Source organism: Corvus moneduloides, chromosome 1, assembly GCF_009650955.1.
Source record: "Corvus moneduloides isolate bCorMon1 chromosome 1, bCorMon1.pri, whole genome shotgun sequence".
In the NCBI taxonomy this organism is placed as follows: Eukaryota; Metazoa; Chordata; class Aves; order Passeriformes; family Corvidae; genus Corvus; species Corvus moneduloides.
Genome location: NC_045476.1, coordinates 5,438,110 through 5,457,424, shown reverse-complemented (window position 1 = coordinate 5,457,424; position 19,315 = coordinate 5,438,110). Strand labels below are relative to the sequence as shown.

The 19,315-nt window shown below is 41.1% G+C and overlaps 1 protein-coding gene across 1 annotated transcript; it reads left to right on the top strand.

The window, feature by feature from the left end:
• Positions 1–161: 161 nt before the first annotated feature.
• Positions 162–18,548, top strand: EXOG (exo/endonuclease G). The gene is made up of 6 exons (XM_032098491.1): positions 162–343; positions 1,495–1,644; positions 2,846–2,985; positions 4,731–4,807; positions 7,214–7,328; positions 18,087–18,548. The coding sequence occupies exons 1-6, from the start codon at positions 196–198 to the stop codon at positions 18,546–18,548; spliced, it is 1,092 nt and encodes a 363-aa protein (XP_031954382.1). The 5' UTR covers positions 162–195.
• The last annotated feature ends 767 nt before the right edge of the window (positions 18,549–19,315 follow it).

Here is a 19,315-nt window from a genome sequence, read left to right as displayed (position 1 = left end):
AGGGGACTCAGTCTTTATTTTTCCACAGCTATCGGGCAAATCCCGCCGGGCTCATTCCCCTCATGCCGCGTCCCCTCACGCCGCGTCCCCGCACTGAGGCGATGCCGCCATGGCGCCCACGGGGCTGTGCCGTGAGGGGGCGCTGCGGGGCCGTGCCCGCCCCTTCCCTTCTTCCCTTCCCTTCCCGCCGCCGCCATGGCGGCCTTGCCCCGCCACCGCCGCTTTCTCGGCGGCTTCGTCTGCGGGGCCGCGGCCGGGGCCGCCGCGTCCTGCTGGGCTGCGTGGCGGCTCCTCCGCAGCCAGAGCCAGCCGGAGCCGGGCCCCGGGCGGGCCCCGGCAGAGGGTAAGAGTCACGGGCAGTGGGGAGGCCACGGGCGGCGGCCCGGCGAGGCGGGAGCGGCCGGCTCAGCGTGGTCCCGCGTCCCGCAGCCCCGCTCCCCACAGCCGCTTCTGTCCCTAAACCCTCTCTTTCCCCTCAGAAGATACTTTTCCTTCCTTCCTTCCTTCCTTCCTTCCTCCATTCCCGGTCTGCCCAAAGACTGTGCGGAGATCGGGAGGTTCCCCCAGTACCTGCGCCGGGCTGAGGTGGGAGGAGGTTATTTGGGATGCTGGGCTGTAACTTGTGCTTAAAAGCGCTTCCCTTTGCACCTGCTCACGGCAGGAGAGGAATGTGTATTTAGTTTTAAACACACATTTCGGGTCAGACCACAACTAAATTTCAGCTGTTGCTGCCCTGGATGAGCCGAGGCTCGTTTATCGAATCTGGGGTCTGGTGGGGTTCAGGTGTGGGGGGAGATGTTCGGGGGCACCTGAGGGAGTGAATGGTTTTCTCCGCAGCCTCAAGGCTTTAAAGGTACGGGATTGTTGGAAAGCGGAGGAAGAATGGCTCTAAAAACATGAGTTGCTGTTGGACAGATGGCTGGAGAATGAACAAGACAGTAAGATGGTTGTAAATATTCCCCTATGAGAGAAAATTATTGCTTGCAAAAAAACCCCCGAAAATTCGGTGAAGCTTTTATTCATTCAGCAGAGTATAAGCGTTCCCAGTGAGGGCAGGACTTGCTTGTGCCCAGCTTGTAAATCTCAGTTTGTGAGGAGTTCGATTTCTGGCTCCAAAGGGTGAAATGTGTGTGTTGATCTCCTGTGTCTGTAACTCCTTTTTGCCTGATTTGTCCCTAAATATCTGATAGCTTTTCTTCTGTAGAAGAAAAATTATCTGATCGATTTTTTTTCTGCTTTCTGTAGGCATTAGAGTAGGTGAGTTAGTCCTAGAGCTGAGATCCTCATGTTAAAGCACTGTGAGAACCACAGCTATTTTGGCTGATGAGAGTTTAACAGTATAATTCTCTTAATATTTTTTAGGTCTTAATTGTGGCAGTAACCTCAAGTAATTCCCTACACAGTAGGTTTACACCCGCTGGGATGTTTTTCTTACTGTCTTGCCTATGATCACATTTCATCTTTGCATGGCTTTCTGTTTATTTTTTTCCTTAGAACCAATAGAAGAGGCTCTTCTGGAAAGATACGGATTTCCTGAGGCTGGAACAGAGACCAGATGTTACACAAATCATGCACTGTCTTATGACCAGGCAAAACGGGTGCCTAGATGGGTGATTGAACATATTTCGAAACAAAAGACACTGGGTATGTAGGTATTTATTTACTTTACTCGTATCTGTGATGCCCTGAATGGGCTTTGCTGCTCACAGAAGGTGCACCCTGGAGCAGGCAGGGGAGAAAAATCCTATAGTGATCTCTGGGAGGGAAGTTCAACTTACCTTTTTATAACACAAATAGAGAGAAAATGAAACAATGAAAATTAACCTTTCCTTGCTTGATTTGGACCTGCAAAGTTGCTTGAGGGCATAAAAATGGCTCCTTCCTTAGCTAGTGGAGTTAGTTCTGAGGTCCAGTTTGTGTCAGTGGAGTCAATGCCAGTGGTAGCCAGAGCTTCTGATGTACAGATTGTAGAGATTTGCTTGGAATGGGAGGAAAACGTCCATTTGTGAGATAAAAACTGAGCAATGGGTATCAGCAGTTGTTCAAAACTAGATAGGGCATTACCTCCTCACTGCAGCCATTATTTACTCTGATGCAGTTCTGTCGTAGTTCCTGATGTGCTTTACCTCGTACTCACTCCTCTGTTCTTTATGCAAGACAGAGGCTCAGTGATTTTCTGCTGTCGGTGGTGAATGAAATATGAGTGGTATACAGTCATTGTAAATTAAGTTTATAGCATTAGTTCAGTTTTTATAAGGCAGACTATTAGTAATGGAGGTAACCATGTAATTGTAAAATGTTTTATGAAAGCAATAGCCGTCTAAATATATCTTAATCACTGTCTTCAAATTACCTTTCAAAATTAAAAGCATGATCTTGAAAACATTATGACCAACCCCTAAGTGGCATCATTGATCCCACTTCTTTCTGAGAAGAAAACGGTAATTTCAGGCTTACTTTCAAGTGGGCCTTAATGGCTGAATTGATGAAATGTTTTCCAAATAGTCAGATACAACTAACCTGCAAGTTGAAATCAAACATCTTGAGGCATTCAGCTCTCATTTATGTCTGTAGCTACTCGAATTGAGAATTGAAGCAGGCCTGTGTTGTTTGGGGAAGATTGAAAAGTTGTGATGCAAAAAACCATATATTTTTTTGGTAAGTAAGGCTTAAAGATTTAGAACACATAGCAGAAAGAAATGAGCATGAGATGCACAGAATTCAGATTAATGTGCTGAGTCCGTAAGCATGGGTCATTTGGCAAGATGTGACAGAATTAGATCTTTTTGTATTCTGGTTATGATGGTTTTGTGATAAGATGACCATTTAGTGTGTTATTCTTCAGGTGATGCAGATCGAAAGCACTGTAAATTCAGACCAGATCCTAACATCCCTCTGATGTTCAGTGCTGTCAATGAAGACTACCTTGGCAGTGGATGGTCACGAGGACACATGGCACCAGCAGGAGATAACAAATTTTCAACAGTAGGATTTTTTTTCTCCTATCCTTTTAGTTTGTGTTTATCAGTTGGAAAGGGTCAAAAGACCCTTAGAAGTAATGTGCAGCATTCCTTTTGCAGTTTGTTTTGAGGTGGAACATGATGTCATTATTGATGCTCGGAGCTGGATTTGGAGTTACAAGGTCTATTCCTGACTGAGCAGTGTAGGATGCTCTCACAGTCTGCTTCAGGCATCTAAATCAGGTGCATGCTCTGATGACATACCTCTCTTAATTAAATCACACCTAGATCAGCTTGTTTGGCAGAGATGATGTTTTGAACAGTGTGGTGTTAAGCAAGTCTTCTCAGCCTCTTGCATGTCACATTGTCTCCGTGTAAAATGAAGATGATAACCTTCACCAGGAAAGCCCTGGAAGTCTTCAAAGCTCAGTTAAAGGGAGACAGGGACAATGATGTCATTCTGGCCAACAGCTGCTGAGATATTTAAGGCTAGATTGGGCAAAGCAAAGATGCTGTTAAGTACTGTTCTGTATTGGCAAGGGGATTGCCTGGATAATTTAAAAGGCTTTTTCCTTTCTTGCAATGTGTATGAGGTAAATTAGACCCTTTTGCCGTGGTTCTCTCAGTCTGTGAAATGTCTTCACCTGCCATTTATTCAAGCTGTAAGAGAAGCATGCCTTAATGCCTTGGCTGACTTACAAAGCAGCCTTGAATTTATTGGATCCTCTTGTGAAATGTGCCTAATGCAGCAATTTGTTAATTAAGAAGCAGTTTGAATTCGTATTTCTTCCAGGCAGAATGGGATTCAGTGGGGTGGAGTGACAGCACAGTGGCATGTGGTAAATGAAAGAATCAGTAGTTTTATTTCTACTGGAAGTGTCTTTGTTGTTATTTATTTGTGATATCTGGGGAATTTTTGCTGGTGAGCTCCCTGTGCACAGAGCTCCTGGACCTAGCTTGAAATGCAGTGAGATGATACAATCTTTCAAATACAGGGCAATAAAAAATTAATTTCACAGTCTAATTAGTGGAGGTAGTGTTTGCTCATTATCCTAAAGTGTTCTGTCAGTCCCTTCACTTTGCAGAAATAGTATGTGAAAAATAATGACAAATGCAGGACCTGTGAAAATTCTGGATTGAGATCTTGGAATTTTTTTCCTCTGTATTTCCCTGCATATGCCTAGTGTTTTAGCATCAGGTCCTTCACCTCTGGAGGTATATGAGCTTCTGTTCAGAGATGTTTATGACACTTCTACAAGATGAAATTAAGCAGATATATGGATATTTGACCATTAATGGTCTCATAAATAATTTCATTGCCTGTACGTTATTGATGAGTATATTTAATAAAACTTTTTCTTGGAAAGGAAAGAAAAGGTTGGCCATTAAGCAGTCAAATAAATGAAAAGCGTGTTTGAAAGTGTCCTTCCCATTCAAAATGAAAAATGACTAGTTGCTTTCAAAGACATTACCAAACTGACACTGGGTGACATAGTAATTCCTGTGGTTCTAGAATTGGACATTGTCATGTTGTTTCTGCCAGGGGGAAAAAAAAAAAAGTAGATGACTTTGCAAGATTTCACCTCAGTTATGTACCTCTTAATCCAAAACAATTTTGTAGGTGTTCTGACTTAGGTTTTTATCTTATTTTCTGTGCTAATAAATATTAAAACTAAACTAGAAATTGGATTCTGATCCAAAAACTGCTGAAATGTGTTCTCAGCTTGTAAATGTTTCAGTGAAATGATATTATTTTCTTTCTCTATGCAGAGAGCTATGGCTGAAACGTTTTATCTGTCTAACATCGTGCCTCAGAATTATGAAAATAATGCTGGGTTTTGGAACAGGTGAGAAATTACTTGTAAGTAAACAAAGTGAAAAATACTTTGCAGTAGCATCAATCAAAAATGCTTTATTTATGAAGTTTCTTCACATCCAGCTATTCTACAGCAGTTTATAGGTTACCTGTGGAGGTCATAGGAGCTTTCTCTGAAATGAAAGGCAACTCAGTCCTTTCAGTGAAAGAACAGTGTAATGACTACTGTAGTTTTTTATTCAATCAAATTGTCGAGGACATTTATTTAGATGTAATTATTTCTTCTGGCTGATGTGGGGTAAAAGTACCAGGCTTAACATCCTTAAGGAAGTTTCAGCAGAAGTAAGGAGAGGGTTTAGATCTTCCTCAAAGAAGCACTTGCAGTGAGAGTATTCCCATGTCTGTGTGTGGATGTTGGGTCCCTTTGAATTGGAGAACTGAGCGCTCCCCACTGAGTTGTCACTACTGCAGGTCTGAGGTGTTCCTTCAGGTCCTGGCTCCCAAGGAGCAGTCGGGCAGTCACTCTGTCACTTGTGAGTGCTGACTGGATCGCCTTTGAGGTGGAGTGGTTGATAAATTTAAACTTGCTTCATGTAAGATTTTTATTCTTTCCTTCCTTTGAGCAGAGAACATGGCAAAAGTAGCATTCATCCAGTGCTTCTTGCATAGGACTTACAAAATGTGAAGGCTCAGAAACAGGAGGGGAAAATTACAGATTTCTCAAGGTTCACTTAAGGGAAGGTCAGCAAAATTATATACAGTGTGGTAATAAAAGTCCATCAGAAATGCATCATCATTCGTCTGCACACTGCTTTCCTTTTTTACAAGAATGTGTATAAAATCAGATGAGCCATTCAGTAGGTTATACTGTTTTATGGACAAATAAAATGCCATAACATTTTAAGAGGGTTTTTTTCTTATTTTAATAACTCAAGTGTTTGAACATAAATTTTCCTTACACCAAAGCTAGGCATTTGTACCGATTCAAGGTAGGAAAATGCTCTTCATTTCCCTTAAGCAGGATCTCTGCCTAATCAGGAAATCGTGGGGAGTGTTTGAAAATTTCCTCTGGTACTATGAGCCCTGCAATTTAAGCAGTTACTGCCACTTTTTCCCAACCCCAGCACTCTGTTCCCAGAGTTTAAATGCATGAGCAAGGCAGCGATGCCACTTTTTTTGTCAGTCATTTCTTTAATAATGAACATTTTTAAGGATACCATATTTCACATATGTTGCTGCTTGGAAGCAAAGCTGGTGACAGCAGGAAAAGAATTCACTTGTAGTCAATGCTTTGGTGTATCCCATGAAGAAGGGGCTCATTCTTGCTCATTCTCATTTCTGTTGCTCATTCTTGCTGATTTAACTCACTAGCCCAGCACAAAAAAAAAACCAAACTAGTTTTTTCAGGGTTGTTGACAGATGAAGAATGCTCAAGTCGCCCAAGGGAGAGGTGTGAGGAACAGGAATGAGACAGAGAAGGGGGTGAAACCTCCCCCTTTCAGTAGCAGCCAAGTTAGCTGGGATAATCTGTCTGATACTCTGTTTGTCCGTTTGTGTGAAGTGTAACTCTTACCTTTGCAAAGGAGCAATGGGTCCTCACTCCATGTGATTTCTGTTAACAGTTGAGTGTTAGATCAAAGATGGGCTGTAATCATAGAATTATAGAATGGTTTGATTGGAAGGAACCTTAAAGATCACCTTGTTCCAAACCTCCTGCCATGGGTAGGGCCACCTTCCCCTACATCAGATTGCTCAAAGCCCCATCCAACCTGACCTTGTTAATCTTTTGTTTTATGTAAAATAGGTGGGGTCCAGAAACCTTCTTATTTGAGAAATATTATATGCTGTAAACTGAAGCAGTTTAAAAAGCAAAAATATGGTAGTATTTCTGGTGTCACTACTTTATTTTTGAACAGTTTTATACCTATAAAAAAAGAGGTAGAGTTAGTGGGAATGACACATAGAAACTTTGCTCAGTACTTTGAGCTACAGAAAGAACTGTGTTGCAGGACTTTGATCCTTGGGGAGAAACATACAAATCCAATAATATGATAAAACCTTTCAAAGTAAAAATGCTTCAACTTGCTGTTTAGAACAATTCTATTTTACTAATCCCAAGTGACCATCAACAGTGTATTTCTAGTGTCAAGTGTGGGAGTAAGTAGAGAATTCAGCTATTCAGACATGTGGTAAGGCTGCAGAAACTATTTTCAGATGTGTGCAGTAACACGTCTATCTGTAAATAAATGAACCTTATTTACAGAGGACAAATGGGAAGTAGGACTTGGGCCTACATTTTACTTTCTTTGGCTTGTGAATCACCCAGATGAGTCTGGAAAAATGCTCCCTGTCAGTGGTTGACCCTTTCCTTCTCACTATGTCTCAAAAGATTAAATCTTCCCAGCTGACTTTTCCCTATCTGACAAATATGTTCCAGAATGGAAATGTATTGTCGGGAATTGACTGAGAGATTTGAAGATGTTTGGGTAGTTTCTGGACCTCTTACCTTGCCTCAAACAAATGGTGATGGAAAGAAGAGTGTTACTTATCAGGTATGTATATATGTTGCTGGGATAATAGTGCAGTAGTAATTATTTATTTAAAATTTATATAATAACTTGATAAAACAAAAGTTGGGCATCCTAGTACAGGCAAAATGTATAAAATGTGCAATATTTGTTGGGACAAGATGAGCAGAAATGTTATGTCTTGCCTAGACATGAGAAAGATCTCTGTAAATAAACAAATTATTTTAAAATCATCCTATTTCATGTCCACGGTCTGCAGAACCGTTTATCTAAGCAGAGAGTCAGTGGGGTTTGCTAATGCACAGGCATCTAGTCAGTCAGTTTCTTCATGTGCTTTAGAGACAGTGCAATACAAAGGTAGTATGGGTCTCTCAGAACTCTGCAGGGTATTGGAGTGCTGTGCTACATTAATTTCGCCAACAGTTGTTTGCTGCTACCCCGTAGGCATCACTTGGATGAAGCCTTGCAACTGAGATTCTGAGCATGCCAGAGTCACTTGGAAGACTTCACTCAAGTGCAGTGTAATCACGGGTCAATGGTACTGATACTCCCCTTCTTTTAGCCCCCTGTTTTTATTACCTGCTTAAAATACTCTGAAGTTTTAGGATTGATCATGCACAGTCTGTAGAAACTGACAGACAGATGGGACAGGCTATCAAGTTGAGAGGTGAATTTATTATTGCTTACCCAGACTTACTCCTTGTAGGCTTGTGTTTAGACATCTGTAATGTTTGAGCATAGTAAGTTATTCAAGGGAGTGTTACCTTCTGCCCCCACTACAGTGAGATATCATTGCTATTTTCAGTTGCAGATGAAAGCTGGTATAATGAAAATAATAAATGCTGCATTTTGCACCTCTTGAAAAACCCCTTTTCCTTGAAAATGAATAGTTGGTTCAACTGTGGCTTCGGCTCGTGAGTGATTCAGCTTCCAACGAGTTCTCTGAGGAGCAATGAATGAGCTTGCCAGCACAATCCCTTATTTCAGAGGGATGAGAGACACAAAAGAGAGAGGTGTTCAGCTTTCAACACTGGCTTGTTTAGGAGTAAGAGTTAGGCACTATTTCCTTTATAAACACACAGCTGAATTCCACTTGATTGAACTTGGAACTCAGTCATGATAGAATGTGATTTTTCCTGTTTGCTTTTACCTTTTTACTTCTTCAAAAACTGTCCCTTATGTCCCCAGCTACACATGTCAAACCTTGACTGTCACAAAATCACAGCTTTGGATTTGGGTTTGGTATTTTTGGGGGAAGTTATGTACATGGAAGTGCAGTAGTGTTACCTTCTTCCTGTTTAGTGGCAGTTCCAACCTTCATCTCTCACCACATCTTTGTGAGGGAAGTGCAGACTGTGCTCATTTTCAAGTGGATGAATAAGCCATGGTTAAGGGATATGACCAGTGCCAGATGGTAAGTTAGTAGCAGCAAAGCCAGCTTTAGATTGGCAGTCATCCTGTGCCACCCAAAGGTGCTCACTTCACCATTGCCCCTTCTACTTCCCAGGCCTTTCTCTGCCTTGCTCTTGTCTGCCTGCACTGGTGACTGTCAGATCCTTCCACAAAATGCTTAATTACGCAATGCAATGGAAAACCATCCATACTGGGTTTACTGGGCTTGTTTTGTACTGCTGTAGGGGCAGCACACAGAGTAGTCCAGTGCTTCCTGGTGACAGCATGAGATGTCCAAAAGCACATAGCTGGGAGCAGGAGGGAGATGTTCCCTTTCAACAATCTTCAACTGAGCATTTGGCTTACTGTCACTCAGAATGGTACAGAGTTCTCCAGGCTTGCACACAGCTTGCTGGGATTTGCTTCCTGGTAGCTGTCAGGATATTGCATTTATTTTTCATCCTTAAAAATATATATTCGTCTAAGATAGCAAAGAATTAAAAATTCTGAGCTGACTTGAACATTTTATAAGTGGAAATCATTTCCAGGAAGAAGTTGAATCATCTATCAACTGCATCCACCAACAGTTTCACTTTAATCTTGCTCACCTTCTTCTCGTTTTTCTCTAGAGAAAGTGTTTACTTAGAAGAGGAAGATTGCATTTCCTGAAAAATGATTGTCATTCTCAGTCTTGGTTTTGAAATGTAAATTTTAGTATTCCACAGGTAAAAATCAGAGCAGACACTGCATCTTACTGGCTTTATTCAAAATAACTTGATGCCTGAATACAGTGGTGAAATAATAGTGGGACAAAATGCTCATGCTGCTGTGATTGTCATCTTGTTCAGTTCTTGTCTTTTGTCTTCATCGTCTTTGGGTTTGATGACAACATAGGTCTTTTAGGAATGTGTTACCAGTTTTGGTCTCACAATGAACTGAAGGGAAGTTTGTGTGTCACCACTTGTTCACATTCATAAATCATTTTACTCAGCTTCCCACAGTGTCATTCATTATGTAAATTGATTCTTATTTAAGTACAGATAATGCTGTCTCCAGGTGGGAAAAGTAAAATAATGATTTTGTGGGGTTTTTGTTTGTTTGTTTCTTTAAAATATTAAATTTTTTTATTTGGGTCCTCTAAATAAATACAGGCTGAGAATGTTGGCTTTTTTTAAGTTTTGAAATATCTTCATGGCTTAAGTTTTTGTGCTTTGCATTGCTGTTGTACTTTGAGGAGTGGGACTTCAGAGTAGAGTGGTGTGTTGGGTTTTTTTGTTTGGTTTTTTTCTTTCTTTTATCAACACATACACTTAGTGGAGGGAATGCAACCTGTCAAAGCACCGGAGAGAAGTTCTTTTCAAACAGACACCTTGGATATAATTGCAGTCATTGCCATTGATTTTGGTAGCCTGGGATTCTGCCCCTCATGAAGAACACTAAGGCTTGTGAAGGGAAGGTATCTCTTAGCTGTCTTTCAGAGTGAACTCTGCTAAGTTCCCACAAATGACTTCAGACTGAAAGGGGTTTTAGTCTTCATTGTTTGGGCATGAGAAGCTGATGTGAGGAGATGTCCTTTCCTTTGTCTGTGCTGTTCAAGGAGAAGTGCTGCAGTACACACAAGAGCGCTGAAACTCACAACCCGTAATCTGCCAGTGCCACTGTTAAGGCTCAGCTCCTCTCTGATGTTTTTGTTCTCAGACTAGAACTGTGAAAAGGAAAAAAAGAAAACACAGAAGTGCTACAGTGAATGTATCTGCATTGATTTGTTTCAGATCCTCTCTTCAATCTTAGTTTCCTTATTTTTGGCTAAAGGAGTGATGAAATATGTATCCATGGGTTTACATGCTGGTGTTTTTCTCATCAGACATCCAAAAAGGTTATTTTTAGATCACTATAGAGGAAAAACAGAGCATTGGTCATGGCTTTGTTCCCAGTTTCTGCTTGGACTCTGGTACCATTTGCTCTTTAATTCCAGAAAGGGAGTTAACCTTGAACTCCTTAGATGCCAGCATTGTTCTATCTATTGGCTGAACTGGTATCCTCAGATATATTCTGTCATTTCATCTGTCTCCAGCAGCGATTTTTATTGCAAAGAGGAGACTGATGACCGTGCTTGGTATCCGAAAAACATATTTTGAGAATATATGTAGAATAGAATGCCAACAGGAAAAATCTGTTCTGTGTCACTGGAGAGGCAGATGCAGGTTTTTCGTCTTTGTCCGGATCAGATCAAAATGACAGTGTCTTGTCTTATACATTACTGCTGTCCAGTGACTGTCACTTCAGTGATTTTCCTCTGTCAGCAGATTTGGAGTTTAAAATACAAATTTTGCAATAATTAACTGCATCATGCTGTGTTCCACCCTCCCCATTCCCAATGCCATCATAGTGAATGCTAATTTAAGAAGAATCAGCTGTGGCTGGCAAATGAAAATACAGTTTAGATAATACTGTGTTTGTTGTTTGAAAAAGACATTTGAATGTACTTTTTAACTGATACATGAGGTTCATACTGGAATTGTGTTTGCTGTTTAATTTTCTACATTGCATGACCAGGCAGGGCCAGAGAGGCACAATAGACATCCCAGAAGATACAGTTGTCATCTATGTCTGTGGCAAATAACTGGGAAACAAATTGCACTTCTCAAGTACAAGAAGGTACTTTATGGTTTTGCCCAGTTAACTTTCAGAACTAGTAGAGGTTGTCTTCTGCTAAGATACTATGGGGGGAGGAATCCTTGTTAAAGGAGGAAATAAACCTGGGAGCTGTTACTTGTTTGTTGGTTGCTCCAAGTGGTCCTAAGGCTACAGAGGTAACTGCTGGATGTAGGTCCATTACAGATGTCCCATAAACTTTGTGCAAAGGGCTCTGTCTTAGATCAGCTGGTGTAAACCACCAGAGCTCTGTCAGCCCTATATTTAGATGTGAGGTACAAATGAACGGAATAGACACTGGGTTAAGATGGGAGGAGAAGACACACTGAAGGTGCAGGGTAGATTAATTGGAATTGCTTTTATTTAGCACTGTACCCATCCTGAAGGTTGTGCTGTTACAGGAAAAGGGGTATTAAGCTCTGTGGTGGATTCATTTTTAAGTAAACTAAGTGGGTTCTGTGGAAGTAGTAGTCTGTTGTCATGTAAATACAGTTTATTGCATACATAAGGTGTATACCCACCCTCTTTATTAAATAAAAATAAAAAGGAGTTGGGGTGTCTGTGTTTTAATGCCATAACTCTGTACTCAGGAACAGCTTTTTTTTTTTTTTTTTTTACATGTCTTATTTATTTTTTTTTCCTTTCCTTTTTAGGATTGCCAAATGATTTGGCAATAGCAATCAGATGAGCCATAACAAATTAAATTTTCCTGAAGTACATACATTTGCATTTTGGAGTGCTTGGCTGTGCAGATTGTTACTATGATTTTTATCTGTAGTGTTTTCTGGTTTGTGTGTTGCTAGGCCTGCCTTCACACCCCTCAGTTCTTCTCAGTGCCATCTGACAGAGCTCTCTCAAATATTGGGGGAAAACACTCTCAGCAGAATCAGTGCTGCCTAACAAACCCAGAAGGAACTTGAGTGAAGGCAGTTAATGCTGTCACAATGATTGAGTAAATAAAGTTACACTGATAGTAAATGGAATGTTTTGTACTGCCAGAAAGTCTGTTTCTATACAGAATTCAGTATCAAATTATAATAAAGCTCTGGGTTGTCAAACGTGGGATCACATCAGCAGGAATTATGTTATATCTACAGTGAAAGATCTGATGGACCTGATCTTGCTTGGGGGACAGGAATGATTCATTGAGTTCTGTCCACCAAGAATGTGATGGAAGTGTTAATTTTGCTTCTGCTGGTTGCAGGGGGAAGGTCTGTCACAGGGAGCTGTGTATGCTTCTTTTCAGACAGTTCTGTTTGCAGTTCTGGCTCACTTCTAAACTGAGGTTAGAACTTCACAGAGAGTGAAGAAACAGCTACTGGAATGCCCAGGGAGTTTCTGGAGCTGACATTTTAAAGTATTTGATAGTGGTACCGTCTGATGCAAGGACATAGAGTGTGTGTACGTGTGTGTCAGTGTGTGTCTTCAGTGTGTGCTGGTGGTTAAGGCATGATTGAGTGTGATTTCTGTTTGCCAGGTTCTGAGAGAATCATGGATAATTGGCAATCCAGAGCTGGCTCTCGCTGATGAAGGGCTCATTAATTCCTTCTGCTAATTCTGTGCACGGTTGATTTTCGGTTTCTAGTCACTAGGTGGCAAAATACCACTTTTGGATTCACAAGCCCTTTCTTTTAAAAATGATCCATACCCTTGCAGAGGAAGAAAATTTTTTTGCAGAGTGGGAAGCTGTAACAAGTCCAGTGTAAAATGAAAATTTGATAACATTGGTTTGTATTTTAAATTTCCAGTAATAGTAACACTCTGTTTTCTTCCCATATAATCTCAACTGTTCTTCCATTATACTTCATATATTTCTTCTCACTTGTTCATGTAGGAATGGACTTTTCTATCTCATAAACTCCAAAGTGACATTTTTAGGGACTGCCTTGTATTTATCTGATTGCCACCATAAAGGTGGCATTAGTTAATGCCAGATGCTTAAACTTACCCTGGATGCGATTAGCAAATATCTTCATTATTTATTGTGATACTGAAGGACTCCACAGATATTATCAAATTTGCTTCCTCTATTTTTAAAAACTGCAGTCAAGAACAGGATTTGGCCAAAATTGGGAGGAAAACCAAGCTTAAAACAAATCCTCATCCAGTGACTTGGCTATGAATTTATCGAAGCTCACTGAATTCTCTCTATTTTAAGAAATATTACTTCTGCTCTTATCTGTCCTTGTGAGCTCTTTAGGTTTGTATTATAACTGCTTACCAACATGTGTGTTGTTTTAGCGATGTGTAAACATCTCTAAATGTCAGGAATTGCACACATTTTAATGACCTGCCCTCCTGACAGCTGCCCATGTTTAATTGGGCTTTGAGAAGAGTAACAAATTCACACACACTTGTGGAATGTCAGTAACAATGCCAGTAATGATGGAAAAATAGTAAGCACTACTCTGAAAATGGTATTATGATAATGTTACATTGTTAGGAGATACCAGTTCAGTTAAAGAAAAAAAACAAAAATGAAAGGAATAAGGAGCTGCAGAAAGTTAGGGCAATGCACATATTTACGTTGAACTGATACAGACAGCAAAGTGTCTGAAATTTCACATTGGTTTCCCAAATGATGATGGGAAAGAAATATATTTAATGCTATAAAAAGAAGGCTTTTAGCTTGAGTGCCATTTTTTTTTTCATGTTGTGAGGGTGTTGAAAATTTGAAAGATTAAGCAAAATTTTATAGCAATAGCAAAATGGGAATTTTCAAAGGGCTGCACAAAAATTTGCCTTTTGGGCTGTTACCAACATAGTGTGAAAGCATATGGGACAGCAGTGATTTCAACAGGCCACTGCTGTATTTTCTTGCTTGTGTTGGAGCACAAAATTCCTGTTAGAATCACAGATACCCTTAAAAACTGCTGCTCTTCTCCAGCTGGGACAGAGAGCTGTTTCAGGCCTTGATTTCTGAAAGATCATCTGCTGCCTGTGGATAGACAGGCACAAATCAAAGTCAACATCTGTGCATGGATAATCTGGAACCATTTTCCATCCTGTTACAGTGGGAGCATATGCTCTCTGCCTCTGCCGGGCAAAGCTCTGAGATAAATGGGATGGTGCAGATCTGAATAGTGATTGAGGCTGCTGAAGTTCAGGAGGAAAATCCTCTAGGTGGCAATAGGAAATGGAATTGTGGAGTTTGCTTTTCCTGCCTCTTGCTTCTGTTCCAAACTTCACTTTTGCAGGGTCACGCTTTACTTCTTTCCCTGCTAGTTGAGCTGGTGGAGGGGCAGCTCTATGGAAACATTTATCTTCTCGATTTGCAGCTTCTCTATTTACTCCCATAAAAAAGCAAATTGTGGGATATTACAGGGAGTAATGATGGAAATAATTTGCTGTGCTCCAGAGCTGCATTTCCTTTTTTAACAGAAATCATTGGGTCACACTGCAGAAATTACTGGTGATGCATCCTGTGCATGGTTCACATAAGTGTTAAACTACAGAAAAAGACATTTATTCTTAGTCATGCATATTTGCTCTGTCAGAGAAATCAGGCACTGCCCTTTGATGGTGTTCACCTCCAGCAGACTTAGCTGGGGATAGAACTTTGATGCCCTGTTTTGAGTAAGGAAGAGACACCTGTGGACTCTGGCAGTTTGGCAGCTGAAGATGGTTTTAACCACTTTAATAGTATTAGCACTCAGTAAAGTCATTGCAGTAGTAGTTTGCTGCTGGTCAGAGAATTGGTATGAAGCCTGTGCACTGCTTAAATTTTATTTAAATTCTCAGAAGAGAGTTTACATGGAACTGAAATGGTGTATAAATTACATATCTGGCCATTGCATGTATGGAGTTGAATTTAGATCTACATTTCTCAAAAGCCCCTCCTTCATTTAGAACTAGTCCTTTCTCTTTCTTCTCTCTCTTCCTAGGTGTCCATACTCTGCATAAATGTGCATTATTTTGCATAGAATATATATATTTGCATAATATTACACAAGCACAGGGTCTGTTTTCCCTTAACACCCACTTCAGGCATTCAGCATTTCCATCTCATACCTAACTGTTCTGTGTGCAGCTCTATTCATTCCCCAGCCTCCCTATCCACCCACTCAGCCCTCAGCCTCAATCCCAAGTTCCCTCAGCTCACTCCACACACATTTACCTGTTTGTTTTACATATTCCATGAACCCCCTAATTGGAGATCCTTGTACAGCTCCATCTGTGTGATCGCCCTTCCCCTGGTCTTCTATGCACCAGAGCGAGGATGCCGGGATGTGGATGTGTGTGGGAGGTGTGGAGAAGGAGGGAGCCGAGCTAAGGAGGACCTAGTACATATCCATGGATTTGTAGTAGGAAAAGTGTGCAAAGAGGCCTGGAAAAGGCCGTACAGGCATGGGAATGCTGCAGGTCAGGAGATTGCTGGCCCAGGGAGAAGCTGAGGACTGGGTTTAGCCTCACTTCTGCCTTGTCTCAGGAGGCTACAGCCTCTTTGTCCTCTCCTCCCGTTCCTCCCTGCCCTAGGAACATGCTGGAGGTGGGATTGCAGTGCAGGCTCTGCCAGCTCCCTGCTCCAGGGGAGAAAAGGAGCCCCAGCCTCCTGCCTTTGGCAGTGTCATCACTGGGTGCCCTTGGGTGAATATGGAAATATGAACTCCTTACTCTCCCCTTCAGGGATTTTCCTGGCTCCCTCCCTCTCACCCCCAGTATTTTGCCCCAGTATTTACTCCCCAGCTCAAGTGCCACTGATCTTAAATAGGTTAAAACTCCCAGCACCATTCATTTTGTAATTCAGTGTTAACTCACCAGATAGAACAGAGTGTTGCTGCGTTGGTTTTAGTACATTTTAGCATTACCTGTGCATCAGTTGGTTTTGATTATTTATGGTCCTGGGGAGCTGTAGCTCTGATTTCACCTACACGGAATGCTAAATGCAAAGTGCTTTAACACTCAGGAGCTCTAATTTCCCTATCAACACGTTTGTCATCATTGAAAGGAAGAGGACATTTGGCATAAGGCATTTATTCCTTAATCAGTTTCAGTGACTGATGTCTAGGCAGAGTATTACTTGGGAGAAGGTTGGTATAACCATGATAATTAAGAAAAAACCCAAATAAACAAGAAACTGAGAACCAAAAAAAAACCCCAAAACCCAACCCAAACAACAAAAAAACCTCAACGAAAACAAACAAACCAACCCACCAAAAAACACACAAAACCCGACTGCACCCCCAAAAAAACCCCACAAACAAAAAAGCTTAAACTACAGGAAAACTATTAAATAGCCTAGTTTAGGGCCAGGGAGAGAAGTATTTCAGAACACAGCAAAGAAATCTAAGAGCACGTGTTTTCCAGAAACAGGAGTAATGTTTCCCCTGTGTTACTGCACAAAACATGAAAAAAATTTATGAGAGTTTTCTCCTGCAGGTACTTTCTCTGGTTTTGTTCTAACCAGACTTAAAGACCAGTCACTTAAAAAACTGGCAACAGAGGTACAGGACACACTTGAAGCACTGAAAGAATTTGTAACTAAAATTTAATTAACTGTTGGAATTACTAACTTGAACCTTGGTTCAGTAGCCACAGGCAAAATTTAATTTTAAAAACACATTTTCGTTTGAGGAAGGGCTGAATACTCAGAAAAAGGTGTACATAGGAAGTGTTTGTTATGTGATAGAGTTGTACTGAATATATGAGTGGACAAGGCATGTCTGAGCTGATAACGCTGAACTAGTTTGTAAAATACTTTCAGTGGATGTGATAAATACCTGCTTTGCCTGAAAGGGTATTTTAACTGTATCTAAAAAGAGCTGTCAAAAAATCAAAACAAGCAGTCTTTGCTTTTGCAGGTATTGGAAGTCCTGGAAACAGCACCAAATTACTGGATTTTATATATAGAATAAAATGCCTTTGTGGTTTTTGTAAGGGATCTATGTCTTCTTCTTCTGTTGCAATTAGAATAAAAGCACAGATACGAGAAGGTACTTAGAGAAGGGTTATGCAAAACTCAGGTTTTCCACATGTGAGCCTGTTGTACTCTCTTAAGATGACAGATTCAGTTCAGGAATAGTGAAGAAAAAAAAAAAAAAAGCCTAATTCAGTGCATGGATAACTTTCTGAGTCCTGGAGATTACATTTGCCATCAATAGGTGTATTCCCTTGGAGTTATCCCTGGCACAGGGTGGGGTGTCCGCTGTGTACATGTGAGTGTGAGATTTTAACAGTCCTGATCCTCCACTCTTGGGGATCCATTAAATCCCTGGGTCCTGGTCTGAGGGACAGAGGAGGAAACCCAACATGTACGAGCACTTAAGTTGGATCATATGGAATTTATGGAAGAAATAGGTGCATTTTCTTTGGATAGGCCTCTCTTTCAGGAGGATAGTCAGTTACTATATGTGCTTTGTATTCAGGTCCTCTCAAAAAATGCTTGTTTAGGTAATGTAGCTTTTAAATGCTTCCTGTGTGTGGGTAATAGAGAAAAAATGAGTGACAGACGATAACTTAGACTTGATTTGAAGTGTTTATTAAAACCTCCCTGATTTGGAACTGTCAGGTCAGGAAGTTTTATATATGTTATAATATAAATTATTGTAGTTATAAAAAGTAGAGGGACTCCAGAGAGAGGGAACATGAAGATGTGGTGCTTAGGGACATGGTTTAGTGGTGGACTTGGCAGCGCTGGGTTAATGATTGCACTTGATAATTTTAAAGGTCTTTTCCAACCAACACAACTCTATGATTCTGTGATCTGTACCTGTAACAGTCCTTTCCTTTTGGCAGGTGATTGGAAAGGATGACGTGGCTGTACCATCCCACCTGTACAAGGTGATCCTCGCCAGACGGAGCAGAATATCCTCAGAGCCTCTGGTCCTGGGCGCTTTCGTGGTACCAAATGATCCCATAGGCTTCAAACACCAGCTGACTGACTTCCAAGTCAGTATTGAAGATCTGGAAAAAATGTCAGGTTTAGTTTTCTTCCCCCAGGTGGACAAGACCAAAGATGTTAAAAATATCTGTGAGGTGGATACCTGCAAACTGATGGGCTTCAAGGAATTCACGTTGTACATCACTGCCCGCAAAGTGCAGGGCGCCCGGACACTGCGCCAGCTGGAGAAAGCCATGGCAGAGTTACAGGAGGCAGGAATTGAGCCTGATGAGTATCTCCTAAAGCTTCACAAGAAGAAGGAGGAAGAACTGCTGCAGGAAAATCCAGTAGCAGCTAGAGAGGGGAGAGCTGGCTGAGTCCTCAGGAAGTTGTTTGGGTTTTTGGAAAGGGGAACTGAAAGCAAACAAAGACAAGGGCTCCTTGAATCATCCTTTCTTGTGAAAAACTCCGTTTTTGAGCTGTGAAAACAATAAAGAAATATTTGGAAGCTGATGGGTTTGGAATAATGCTCATTCTTGTGTTACACGATGCAAACACGTGGTTTGCTGCAGTACTTAGATATGGGAAGTGTAAATGACCCCTTTCTGGCCTGAGTAGATCACTGGACCTCCAGGAAAGGCTTTGTGCTGTTTTCCACCTGGGACGTCAAACTTAGGGTTTCTGTGGATTTCCTTCTAGGAATATCACAAAAATAGACAGTAGACACCTTGGGAGTACAGCTGGAACATGTTTAAATGGAATTCTGCCCACAAATGTCTTTCACTGCAGTGTTGTAGAAGCAATTGTACTTTCTGGAATATTTTGAAAATTAATTAAGTATTTAATTTAACACTTTTATTAGAGACCTATAAGACATAATCTGAACCCCTTATGGTCTTCCCTTAGTTATACTAACCAAAACCTCTCTTCATCTTGTGTGCTTTGGATATTTTGGCATGTCAGGATGATGCCTAGGTTTTAGCTTTTATATTTTCCTGATTCTGTACTGCTTAGAGTGTAACTCTGAAATTTCTTGTAGCTTGCTAATTTCTGCTCTCTTGTGCTAAGTAGACATAACAAAGCCTCTCCGGGCCTGCTCTCCAAGGTCACCCAGACTGTCCTAGGCCCAAAAGTATTATCCAAA

Bases quoted from the DNA above. Each gene is read 5' to 3' on its own strand.
- EXOG (XM_032098491.1), top strand. From the start codon at position 196: ATGGCGGCCTTGCCCCGCCACCGCCGCTTTCTCGGCGGCTTCGTCTGC. The intron at 344-1,494 runs GTAAGAGTCACG...TTTTTTCCTTAG, and splicing joins CGGGCGGGCCCCGGCAGAGG to AACCAATAGAAGAGGCTCTT. The intron at 1,645-2,845 runs GTATGTAGGTAT...GTTATTCTTCAG, and splicing joins TTCGAAACAAAAGACACTGG to GTGATGCAGATCGAAAGCAC.